At 40.4% G+C, this 13,990-nt stretch overlaps 1 protein-coding gene across 3 annotated transcripts in view; it reads left to right on the top strand.

The window, feature by feature from the left end:
- Window positions 1-13,990, top strand: part of NTRK2 (neurotrophic receptor tyrosine kinase 2) — a 202,494-nt gene that overhangs the window by 128,822 nt on the left and 59,682 nt on the right. For all 3 annotated transcript variants that reach the window (XM_075278019.1, XM_075278024.1, XM_075278014.1), the window contains one exon: window positions 4,251-4,439. In XM_075278019.1, coding sequence (XP_075134120.1) covers window positions 4,251-4,439 — 189 coding nt within the window. The remainder of the gene's footprint in view (window positions 1-4,250; window positions 4,440-13,990) is intronic.

Here is a 13,990-nt window from a genome sequence, read left to right as displayed (position 1 = left end):
GGAACCCATCATAGCACCACAGCGCCAACACACATCAGGAACTGTAGGATAAAACCGGTGCAGGAGGATTGGGCAATGGTACCAGCAGGTCAGGATCTTAAAGTTTTTTTCCTGGGCACTACAAAGCGGCGACAACTTATGGACCAACAAAAAGCAGTGGGCCCAATCAGCAGCAGATAAGGGTGAGCCCAGGTCGGCATCCCAGGATCTGGTATAAGTGGGGAGGCCTGGGGTGGAGACTGTCAAGAGGGTATCGTAAAGGAGTGAAGGGGCGTGAGTTGGCATCTCGGTTTGAAGGAAATTGCTCTTCAGGGCAGACGGGATGGTGTAGAGCATGAGGCTGCAGGGAGAACTTGCGGAGGACGGTGACAAATTGGTTATATTCCAGCCAGGACAGGGGGGAGTCTGGAGATGAAGCGCAAAGCTGACTAAGGGACGGGAACGGCAACGACCCCTGCAATTATACATTTAGATATTCCACTAAATCATATGCTCTTAAACCAATGGAAAGAGTTAATCATGCAGTATAATAAATGTCATTTCTGAAGGTGGAGAGGTATTAAAAAATGAAGAGATGCCACACACACTGCCAGTAACAGGAATGAGCTGCGTGATACGACAGAGTCAATACTGTCTGTCACAATGTGGCTTCTTAGATCATTGTGACAAGTAATTAGGTGACCCCATTTAATGTGGATAAGCAGAGTTTAGGCACTTTACAGTGTCTACATGATTCATGAGGGGGCACACGGTGACTCCTTGTCAGCAGAAATCTGCTTTTTTAAAATTACACTCCAGAAGATTGTTTTCTCATTTGTGATTTCTGGGTGTTCTGCTCTACAGCGTGTGTCAGCCCCGTGGCCATCACTGCAATGTGATTTAGTCAGAGCTGCATTAAGGGAATGGAGTTTAGGCAACTTCATGTAAAACAGCTAATTTGTCAAACAAGCAAGCATTTAACAGCATTTGTCATGATTGGGTCCATTTATCACAAGGTTACTGAAAGCTGATGTAGCCATTGCTCGCACAGAGTTCAGACATGACAGACCAAGCCAAATGCAGCATGTTGCTACAGCAACCAACTGTGATCTATGGCCAGATTTAATTCATCCATATTTTACTGTATCTTCTCCATCAATCATCTACAAAATTGTGTTATAGTCATTCCTCTGATATGTAAAAATGGATTCAGGTTGCCACCCTGTCACTGTATTTGGGGAAAAAGAAGGAGATAAAGAAACACAAAACATACAACGTTCATAGAAATCTTATTAGAAATTCCCTTATAGCAACGCTCAAGCTTTACATGATAACGTAACACGTTTTATCTTTTCTCCGGAGTGTATTGTATGTGCTGCACACACTGTAGCTACAGTAGTAAACCCTTCGAGCTCTGCATTTCTCTGTTATCGTCTCTATTCCAGTTCACAATATACCATATGACCCACATTGTGCGTCAGCTATGTGGACCTTAACCCCTTCCCTCCGGAAGAATTTTTCAATTTTTGTTTTTTGTTTTTGAATCCCCGCCCTTCTAAACCCCGTAACTTTTTTAATTTTTCTGCTCTCAGAGCGATATGAGGTCTTAAAGGGGTTGTCCCACGTCGCATACTCACCAGTCTTCGTTTCTTTGAAATCTTCAGTCTTCCGGCTTTGTTTCGTCATTGGTGGGCGGGGTCACATATGCAAAGCCAAGCGGCGAGATGCCGCCGGCCCTGCGTGCCCGCTCATAGACCAGTCTAGCCTTCACAGTGCAAATACAGACCCGACAGGGTGCCGGGTCTGTATTCGCATTGTGAAGGCTAGACTGGTGTATGAGCGTGCACACAGGGCTGGCGGCATCTCGCCGCTTGGCTTTGCATATGTGACCCCGGAGCGGAATAACAGCATCGCTTCTGCCGCTGCTGGCTTCATGCAGGGCAGAAGCATAGCGATGTTGCTGGCTTCACCTGTGCCGGCGTTTAACTCTCCCCGGCATCCGCCTCTCTATTACAGCAGATGCTGGGGAGTGTTAGACGCCGGCACAGGTGAAGCCAGCAACATCGCCATGCTTCTGCCCTGCATGAAGCCAGCAGCGGCACAAGCGATGCTGTTATTCCGCTCCTCCGCCCCGGAATAGCAGCATCACTTCTGCCGCTGCTGGCTTCATGCAGGGCAGAAGCATAGAGATGTTGCTGACTTCACTTGTGCCGGCGTCTAACCCTGTATTGGCAGCACCCTTCCCCCAAAGGGTAAACTACCCACCCCCCTCCAGGCTGGCTCCCTGCACTTAGCCCCTCCTCCCTCCCCCTGAGAGCAGGCAGACACATCACTTGACTCATGAGCAGCTAGGTCAGGGCTGTGGCCACAAAAAAAATGAATAAAGTAAGATAGTGGACAAACAAAGCAGTTTTGCTGAAGCATTGTATTTAGGAAAAGTCTTACATTCACATTAACAAGCATTATAGATAGGATCCTTGTGACGGGACAACCCCTTTAATGTTTGAAGGACAAATTTTTCCTCATGGTAATACTATTAATTATTCTGTACACTATATTGGGAGGCAGGAAAAAAATTCATAATGGGGTGGGTTTGAAGAAAAAGTGCATTTGTGCGACTTCCTCATAAGCTTCGTTTTTACAGAGTGTCATGACATGTCACCTGTATTCTATTTCGATATGATTCTGAAGATACCAAATTTATATGGTTTTATTTACATTTTAACTCTTAACAAAAATCGAAAAGTGTTCAAAAAAATTTTTTTCTGAAAGTCGCCTTATTCTGGCACCGGTAACATTTTTATACTACCGTGTACGGGAATGCATAGAGTGTCTTTTTTTTTGTGGGGTCGGGTGTACTTTTCAGTTCTACTATTTTGGAGAATTACTATTGCTTTGATCACTTTTTATTCAAATTTTTATCAGAGGCAAAACAGAGAAAAAAACATTAGTTTGGTACTTTAAATTTTTTCCACTACGGCGTTTACAATACGGAAAAATACTTTTATAAGTTTGTAGACTGGGCTTTTTTGGATACAGGAATACCTAATGTGTATGTGTTTCACGCTATTTAAGTGGTTTTAAATATGTTTTAGGGAAAGGGGGAGTGGTTTGAACTTTTATTTTTTTTTTATGTTTTTTTTAGTATTTTTTTTTTAACTTTTAATAGAAACTAATGAAAGACAGCCCTGGGAGCCTTCACAAGGCTTCCGGCTGTCACAGTAATGGGACGTCAACCCCATGCTGGCGATCCTTGGCAAAATGGCAGTCCCACGTGCTTTGACTGAGGCGCCAGAGGGGTTAATACCCACGATCAATGCGGGCATTAGCACCAGGTGTCTGCTGTATAAAACAGGTTATAGTCTCCCCCCCACACACACACACACACACGCACACGCACACATAATGTTATAATGTTATTAACTTTGGGTAGGGCACTATTTTAGTTCCCCACTACAGGTTACTAATGCAGTTCTTGGGACCTGTTTTTACACACAGGATTTGTGTATAGCAAAGGTTCTGGGAGAAGAATAGGAGGTGCACACATTCTGTGTGCAAGATTAGGTCCTGGGAACTGCATTAGTAACCTGGTGTAGGCTACAGAGGTGCGCAGTGACTCAGCTGATCTGGTACTAAGTTATCTATGGACCAGTACTGGTCCGCAGTCCGATCATTAGGGACCTAGGTGTAAATGAAATACCAGCGTGCTTGTGTAACCAACACTCCATTCACTTCTGTGTGACTGCTGAGGCTGTTTGACCAAGCAGTCGGACGCCCAGTGATGTCACAGTTATCCACTATCCTGTAGATAGGGTATCAGTGTCTGTAATGGGACAACCCCTTTAAGTTACAATATTTACAGCAGATGATATGTGATTCACACAATCCTAATGCAGGTCACATGACATAATAGCAATGATCACAAAGACTCTTATATCTTCAACTCTGAATAGCAGACACACTACACTAAACATGACCATGGACTGTATATCATATGATCCGGGACTGTATATCACATGACCATGGACTGATTTTTATCCATGGGAGTAAGCAGAGTGAATAACAGTAAGCAGAGATCTAGAAAACCTTAAAGAATTGATACATAAAGTATATTGGAAATTGATTTGCTGAGTTTGGACAAACCCTTTTAAGGAATTATTTAATGCTTATTTATGTGTTGTTTTCTACATCAGAGTCAGTGTGATATAATTATTGTGTGAACATTTGACTAAATTACAGTAAATTAACAAGATTTATTTTTCCCTTTGCAGGTCCATCCTCTGTAATTAGCAATGATGATGATTCGGCAAGCCCTCTTCATCATATCTCCAATGGCAGCAATACCCCATCTTCCTCAGAAGGGGGCCCTGATGCCGTTATCATTGGTATGACAAAGATCCCTGTCATTGAAAACCCACAATACTTTGGAATTACCAACAGCCATCTAAAGCCTAATGCATGTAAGTTCAAAGCTTTGTTTTCTTTTCAAATCAGCTTTCTCATAGTGATGATATGTCTACAGATACAGATGGATGAAGGTCATTTTTCATTGTACAGTAGGCCACGTACCTTCTAATTTTAAAGTGAAAACCTCCATAGCATAGTCATGCTAACAACCAGAGATATCTATTTAGCGATATACATGTACCAATAAGATTGTCTGCAGTGTACAATACTGATATAGTACAGCCAGCCTCCTAGCACTGGTAACTACCTATGAAAGCTGAAGAGGAGGCTGAATCAAGCATGTGACTTGGGTATAGAACCAGCTCAAAACCCCACTGGTACAGTATACAAAATCCAGAGAAAGGAAGCAAAATAAGGTTGCCTGGACCAAGGACTTGCCCATGGCAAAAACAAGGTTGTTTTTGGTACTGCTTTCAAGGGCAATTCCTTGTCAGCTGGCCCCAACGTTCAGTGTTTGCATTGCAGAGGCTGAAAACCATGGGCAAACATGTAACAATAATATACTGTACATGCTACATATTTAAAACCTACAAACCAAGACACTTTGCTCAGCAGGGTTTTTCTGCACCATGTTAATAGGATTTGTAAACTAGCATGTTCACACCCAGCATCAGTCACCGTGATACATGCAGTTAGGTCCTGAAATATTTGGACAGTGACATTTGGTTTTATAATTTTAGCTGTTTATCAAAACATGTTCAAGATATAGATAAATAATCAATATGGTCTTAGCTTTAATTTGAGGATATTCACATCCTAATTGGAGGAAGGGTTTAGGAACTACAGCTCTGTAATATGTAGCTGCTTCTTTTTCTAGGGACCAAAAGTAGCTTGACAAGCTATTTAACCCTTCCTAACTGTCAACACACAGCTCCCAATGTGGTACCATGCTATTTATTACAGTACATTGCACTGGTTGTACGGGGTTCCAAGTTCAAATCCCCTATTGGACAGGGAAAAAAATGTTTAAAAATAAAGAATAAAGAAATAATAAAAAGAAGCCCACCTTTGCTTTCAAAATACATATAACATTAACAAAGAATTTTAAAAAAAGGGGGGCCACATGGTGGCTCAGTGGTTAGCACCGCAGCACTGGAGTCCTGGTGTTCGAATCCCGCCAAGGGCATAAAACCATCTGCAAGGAGTTTGTATGTTCTCCCCGTGTTTGCATGGATTTCCATCCCATATTCCAAAGACATACTGATAGGGGAAAATGTGCATTGTGAGCTATATGTGGGGCTCACAATCTACATTTTTTTTTAAAAAAAAGGATTAAAAAAAACATATTAGGAATACCCATATGCGTATAAGTTCCCAATATCCAAACATAGTCTTATTTATCCCATACGATGAATGGTGTAAAAATATATATATATTACAATATGCATTTTTTTATGTATATACCGTAATATCATATTTTGGTCACTTTGCTTTCTCAAAAAAATAGCAATACAAAGTGATCAAAAAGTCACCAATAAAAATACAACTTGCCCCTCAAATAATGAGCCCTGACACATCTCCAGTCCCATTGAAGTGAATGGGAAGTGCCGGCGTATACGGCAAGCTCTGCTCATGCCGAGCCGTACACGCCGGCACTTCCCATTCACTTCAATGGACTGCTCGCAGTGAAAGAAGCAGCCCATTCTTTTCTATGGGGAGCGCTCGTATGCCGGCTCCCATAGAAATGAATGGGAACTGCTTTATACGCCGCTTATTCTGAACGTGTTTTACGTTCAGAATAAGCTGCCGTAAACGTAGTGTGAATGCACCCTAAGGCAGTAAGATCCACAAAAAAAAAAAAAACAACTGAAGACAGTAGCAGTACAGGCCTGGCAAAGCATCACAAAGGGTCAATGCACACCGAGTTCTTTGGCGCTGATTTTGACGCTGAATCCGCCTTAAAAAAAAGCCTCCCAATTGAGTTCTATTGGGAGGTTTATTTTGGAGGTTGATTTTGAGGCGGATTCAGCGTCAAAATCAGCGCCAAAAAACTCTGTGTTCACTGACCTAAAGAAGGAAACCCAACATTGAGTGGTGTCCAAGGGTTCCATTCTTCAGTCAGACATTGCCTGCAATGGATTCTCTACAAACTATTAAAAATGAACATTTTATTTATGGCAATGGCAATTTGTCCAATTACCATAAGGATATTTTTGTTTAACCCTTTGTGTACACTTCATTCGCATCTCAGTTGTTTTATTTCAAATCCAAAGTGATGGTATCAGGAGCTGAAATCATAAAGATTGTGTCACTGTCCAAATATTTCTAGACCTAACTTTATCTCTGTCTTGTTTTTAGACTATTTAATTCAACTGTGTAATTCTTTGACATTCTTTGTACATATGCTCTATTTTCTTTCTCTCCTTCTTACTTTATAGTGCACATATGTAGCCTAAGTGTAATACAGAAAAATAGCTTCTTTATGCAGTATATGGATCCCACATTGACAAGTGCATTGGCCTAAGGCCGGGACCCCAGATGGCGTAAACACGACGGTTTAGCCATAGTGGAAACGACTCTGCAAAAACTGCGGCATTTACATCCACACAAATCAAATCAAACAGGCTTTATTGGCACGTCCGAATAGATATTTGGCATTGCCAAAGCTAGTAAAGCATGGGGGGGAGGAGTTGAAGTTGGGGGGGAGTGGTGGGTATGCGAGGGTGGGGTGGTTGGTTTGGGGTATAACAGTCCGTGGAGTCTCATCTTCCTCTTAGTTGGTGGCCTCTATATGGGGAGGTGGGGTGGGGTGAGGCGGGTGGTTTGGGGTATAACAGTCCTTGGGGTCTCATCTTACTCTTGTGCAGACACATACACACATAAGTGATGCTGCAGTTTCCAAAACTGTTGTGATGTTGGAAATCACAGCATGTCAATTATACCTACGGAAACGCTAGTAGTTTCCCTATAGGTATAATGGAAGCCGAAAGTTTTCAGAGAAAAAAACAAAAAATCATTATTTTACCACTGTCTTAGCAGTTTGGCATCACTGACCCCAATTATCATTTTTTAAGCAGATTGGGTTTCCCAAGTGGACCCGAAGAATGGAAACCCAAGTGCAGATGTGAATCTAAAGTGGGATTCATTGCAAACTGTGTGTAATTGCTGATGCCTGAGACTTACTGAAAGACCCCTCTGCCATGACAGTGGTGGGTCCTTTACAGAGTTTGCACTGGGGCCTTGGACCTTCAAGTTATGCCTAGTTTGCTAGCAGCAATTGATCATGCGTCTTCTCACTACATGACTCATGTTATTATTCATTATTTAGCTGCAATACCACACACAACCTGTGGATAACTGTGGCAGTGTTTGTGGAAGAAAAACCCACATTTTTCTCATCCTAGACTACTTTTTTAATCAATAGGAAAGAAACAAGCAGCAACGTTTGCATTTAAGAATCTCAGAAAGTTGGGAAATGAATATATTTCCTAAATATATGATGACAAGGTTAATGAGTTTTGGCATCGTTTGATAAGATCATTGCTAAACATATTCTTTTTATTTTTCATAAAACCTTTTAGAGTGTCCCAATACATAGCCAAAAGATTTATTTATGCATAAAGTACGTACAGTCGACAGATTTACAACCGGGTAGTCATTCCACATTAAAGATACAGTCACAGAGCAAAATGTTTTAGTGCCGTAATGGAACTCAGATTGCACTTTTCAGATTCCACTTTTTATTGTTCCTAGATAAATACTGGACATGGCTTTCCAAGTAGGAGTCATGGTTAATATGAACAATGATGACAATTTAAGAGCAGTTATGCAATATACTGTATGCACACCAATACTTATACACATACTCCCATGCTAATATACATATGCTATATAATATTTATATATACTGTAAAGGAGGGATAAACATGTATACCAATGAGGCAGCATGGGGTAAAAAAATAAGATAAGCAATAGCAAGTGATAGCAGCTGCTCCAGTACTTACTGGGTCCCCATTGGTCCCTACTTCCTGGTCTCATTTCAAAACAAAGGAAACGGCAGGAATTGCCCATTCGGTCGAACACTAACTAAGCCTAGATTCACATTTGTGCTCAGGGATTCTATTCCCCATTCTGCTTCCGCCTAAAACAGGTCTTTTCTCTACACCTTTTGTGGTCAGAAACCAGGCCTGACCCCTTCATAGTCCACAGATTTCCACAGGTAACCATTTTTTAAGCAGATTGGGTTTCCCAAGTGGACCCGAAGAATGGAAACCCAAGTGCAGATGTGAATCTAAAGTGGGAGAACTGCAAAGTTAGGGCTAGTTCACACGTGGCAAAATGGTCAGGATTTTGACGTGGATTCCACGTCAAAATCCTGCCGCCTCCCATTGAGATCAGTGGGAATCGGTCATTTCCTTTTTCCGCAAGCGGTTTGTTCCCGCTCGTGGAAAAAAGAAGCGAGCTGCCTTTTCTTCAGGTGGATTCCGCGGCTGATAGAACTGCAGCACCCGCCTTGCGACACCACTTTCCGGACTAGGCCCATTCATTTGGGTCTAATCCGGAGCGGAAAGTCGCAATGGGATGCCAGTGCACTGCACCAGTATCCTGTCACAGCAGCTGCAACGGAATGTGTTCACGCAGAACCCCAGGAACTAGCCCTTACTATGGTTTATTTTATTTTTATAACCTATTCTGTCTGTTTGGTAATAATCTTTGTCCTGGCTAGAAAAAGAGATGTAAACATGACCTAAAGACCGGATGAAAAGAATGGAAAATTCTATTTTGGTAGAATAACATTCTTTTTTCCCCCCATTTTTTTTTAAACCCTCATCAGTGAGATCGATTTAGATAAGTTTGTAGTTCATTACGGCATTCTAGAAACAGGCATCTGAGATACTTTCAGATATTTCAAAGGACAAGAATAGCAGCAGAACACAGAAACACTTCAAGATGTGGTCCAATTTTAACTCTTAATCCCCAAGAATCAAGAAGGATAATGAAAGATTAGTTAATTCTATACGCTTAATACACTCTGGAACATGGAATTATGCAATCATATTAGAATTGGTGTTTGTTGGTAATTCATTGACCCTCTAGTAGCCATCTCATCTGTAAATCTTGAATTTTAGAGATGGTATCAGATCCAAGGGGTATTACAGTTAGGACTAGGTTAAAGATCCTATTTTATTGGTTTTCACTGAGACCATGTGTTCCTCTCCTGCTTCTCTTTCCCATTTCCAGGATTAAACCCTGAAAACCACATAATAAGTGAGCTGCTATGGATGTCAATGGGAATCTAAGCTTTGCTCTACAGTCAAAGCACTGTGGCCACAATTAAGTGAATTGCAGGTCACAATCTCATGGTATTGATGGCAATGACTGATTATTTCTGCCTTAAGGAGTCAGTTGTATACATAGCTTTTAAAATGATGTATATTCTACCAAAGTTAAAGCAGGCCATCCTCCTGAACTTTAGAAGACCTACAATTATAGCCATGGCTATAAAGAGCTCTGTCTTGCAAGATCAGTTAAATAATGGGTACAATAAGTGCGAGACACAAAGACTCTTATGGCTCCAAATGAGTGAGAGGGGTGATATAGTCATTTGTTAAAGCAACGAAAGACCTACATTATGGAAGTAAAGTTTGGGAAACCTCACACTTTTCAGTAATGACCTCATTAGACTTTTGCTGTATTAACAATTGAATATCCAAATTATTTGCTAGGACAGGTTTTAGGGTTGATTTAACCCTTTCTTTAGATAATGTGTTTTGACATTTGTGACATCAGATCTTCTATTGTGAAATCCTTGAGCCATCCAGTGCCTTTGCTGCCTTTTTAACCTATTACTATTTGAGAATACTGTAGATGAAGAAAGTAGCAACTCCTGATATCAATGTATGCAATGTTTGATAGATAGTATTCTGCAAAATTACATATGGTAGATATAAATAAACCACCATTGAATTTTAGGCATCCATTAATCTTGTTTTCGCATACTTTACTACACTACGGATAACCAATATTATTTTTTCACATATTTGACTACATTCTCAATGTCTTATACTCCTGTTTTCGAATACCTTACTCTTCTATGGATCTATTATATATCCTCTTTTTTTGCATACTTTACTACAGTATGAATGTCCTATATTTGATCTTTTGCATACTTCACTACACTATAGATGTCCTATACTCTTGTTTTCACATACTTTGCTATATTTTGGGAATCCTATATTCTTGTTTTTGCATTCTTGACTACACTATAGATGTCCTATATTATCTTTTTCACATATCTTACTATACTGTCTGCCCTTTAATTTTGTTTTCACATATTTTACTGCGCTATGGATGTCCTATATTATTTATTTTTTTTAAAAAAAATATTTTACTACACTAGTAATGTTCTATTTTCATGTTTTTGCATACTTTACTACACTATGGATGTCTTCTAACTCCTATTTTCACAAACTTAGGGTGAATTCACACTGAGTAAACGCTAGCTTATTCTGAACGTAAAACACGTTCAGAATAAGCGGCGTCTAAAGCAGCTCCATTCATTTCTATGGGAGCGGGGATACGAGCGCTCCCCATAGAAATGAATGGGCTGCTTCTTTCACTCCGTGCAGTCCCATTGAAGTGAATGGGGAGTGCCGGCGTATACGGCAAGCTCTGCTCATGCCGGAGCGTACACGCCGGCACTCCCCATTCACTTCAATGGGACTGCTCATAGTGAAAGAAGCAGCCCATTCATTTCTATGGGGAGCGCTCGTATCCCCGCTCCCATAGAAATGAATGGAGCTGCTTTAGACGCCGCTTATTCTGAACGTGTTTTACGTTCAGAATAAGCTAGCGTTTACTCAGTGTGAATGCACCCTAACTATGGACTAATTTTTATATAATGATCCGTCACTCGGTGAACACTAGGTGCTCAGAAAAGGCATCTCACCGCCATAATCCAGAGAACAAGATATTTCTGGCACTCAAGATGGATGTTTTTTTATGCGTTTATTGCAGGCATCCAAAGTTATACATATATAAAACGTTTCGGTCCAATGACCTTCATCAGTTATAACGGATGCAGCAGAGGTAGATATGTGGAAAAGAAGTCCAGTATGGAGGGTGAAGTTCACCCTCCATACTGGACTTCTTTTCCACATATCTACCTCTGCTGCATCCGTTATAACTGATGAAGGTCATTGGACTGAAACGTTTTATATATGTATAACTTTGGATGCCTGCAATAAACGCATAAAAAAACATCCATCTTGAGTGCCAGAAATATCTTGTTCTCTTACTATGGACTAAACTATGGATGTCATATATTCTTTTTTTTCACATACTTTACTACACTACAAACCTCCTATATTCTTTCTTTTGAATAATTTACCATACTATGGATGTCCTATATTCTTGTTTTCACATCCTTTACTATACTACAGATGTCCTATATCCTTTTTTTCATGTACTTGACTACACTATGGATGTCTTATACTCTTGTTTGAACATATTTTATTAGACAATAGATTTCCTATATTCCTTTTTTTCACATATTTTACTATATTATGGATGTACTATTTGCAGGGTCCTTATAGTAAAAAATTGATTTACATTCCCTATGCTTGAAGAACTGGAAATGACAAACAAGGCAATCACTGGTGCAGCAATTTACTTTTTCTACTATATGCGGACATGATTCGTGCAGGCAGTGCACGGCAAGCACACGGACCCCATTATAGTCTATGGGGTCCGTGTGCTTTTACAGCACAGTGCTTGCAATTGCGCTTGTATTCCGTTCGGGTCGTCTCCATGCGGACTCTCCCCGGACAGAATACATACGCTAATGTGAACCAGGCTTTAAAAAGCCCTCAAATATTTTACTCACCACTGAGGTTAAACTTACCGGTGTATAATTTGGGGGTCACTTTTTGACAACATTTGCTATTCACCAGTCTTGTGGGACAGAGCCTGTTTCGGAATGAAAATACACTCAGATATTTGTAGCAAGAACCAATACTTCCCACTGTATCAAAAGTCACACAATAGACAAAGTCCTGTTCTCACACTTGCTTAACTCACTTGTTATGCCAAATAGACTGCTCCTGCGATGCAAGTTTGTGCTCTGGTAGCAAAACCTCAACCATGAGGGTAAAGATGAAATTTGCAATCCTTACTTCCATTTATATTTATGCCATTTGTGATGTTTTTCTTACTTGCTTCCCAGAATCCAAGTCACAAGTTTCATAATCTAAATAAGCAGCACAAGAGACAGAAATATTTGCTTCCTAAAATTGATGGAGAGAATTAAGATTACAGCATCTGATGAGAGCGCTATTCTGAGAAGCACGATGAGTGATGAGGACATTTGTTAGATCGGCTTGTCATACTTGTTATCAAGCCTTTTAAATAATCATTAACAATGATCCTTAAATACATTAAGAATAATTCATTAAAATATTTCTAAATCTGTCTCGCCTGTCAACCGAACAACTTTTCTCTGAGCCCAGATTAGTGCTTTCTATTTATATTGCAGTTCTGGCTACATTCTGAGCATTGCTGAAAAAGCTTGGCTTAGCAATCTGTACAGGGCAGGTCACATTTATATGTCTACCCGTACTACTGAAATTGTATTATGGAATAGTCTTCAGCTTCTCAAAATGTCTTCCGTCTATATACATGGATTACTGTCTTAGTTCACTTAAAAAGCATTAGTCACCAAAGCACTGTTAGGATACATGCATGAAAAAATAATTAAAAAACACATTCTGCATGATATGAGAGTTATTTTTTCCATGGCTTAGTGGTTAATGCTGGTCAGGGGTGTAACTTGAGGGCATGCAGTGGATGCAGTAGCCTTAGAGGGCCCTTAAGATGCCAATAAAAGATGACCAGTAGTATAAAAAATACAATCTAGTTGAGGAGACTTATAGATTTCGCATTGGGCCCACAAACTTCATGTTACACATTTCTCCTGAGTTTGAATCCAACCAGGGGAAACACCTTCACAAAGTTTGTATGTTCTCACCATGTTTGGGTGGGATTACGCCAGATAATCCAACTCCACCACACCAAATAAACACTGTGAAGTTAATTTGGAGTTAGTCTTTGAGCCCCGGTGGGTACAGAGACTGGTAAGAATGATGACAATCTGTTTGAGCAACATGTTGGCAGGACTCTATAAATTAATAAAATAACTTAGTTTGTGAATTTATACCATACTATACTATGCAATCTATGAATCATAATCAAAATGGCCAGAAACATAAAAGACAACTTAAAGGGGGTGGCCACTTTCAGACCAATATTGACAAACAAATGTACAATAGAAAGATATAAAATTTTCCAATATACTTTCTGTATCAATTCCTTACAGTTTTCTAGATTTCGGCTTGCTGTCATTCATTCTGTTACTTCTAGAGGATAAAACTCTGACCATGGTCATGTGATTTACGGTCCATGGTCATGTGACTTACGGTCCATGGTCATGTGATGAGCACACAGGTGCACAGCTGATTACCAGGCAGATGTCTGATTCCTGTGCTGTGACTATAACGAGCGGCACCTGTGTGTACATCACATGACCATGGACCGTAAATCACATGAC

The sequence above is a fragment of the Leptodactylus fuscus genome, chromosome 1 (genome assembly GCF_031893055.1).
Source record: "Leptodactylus fuscus isolate aLepFus1 chromosome 1, aLepFus1.hap2, whole genome shotgun sequence".
In the NCBI taxonomy this organism is placed as follows: Eukaryota; Metazoa; Chordata; class Amphibia; order Anura; family Leptodactylidae; genus Leptodactylus; species Leptodactylus fuscus.
Note: the sequence above shows the minus strand (reverse complement) of the source record. Positions and strands in the feature narration are given on the sequence as shown.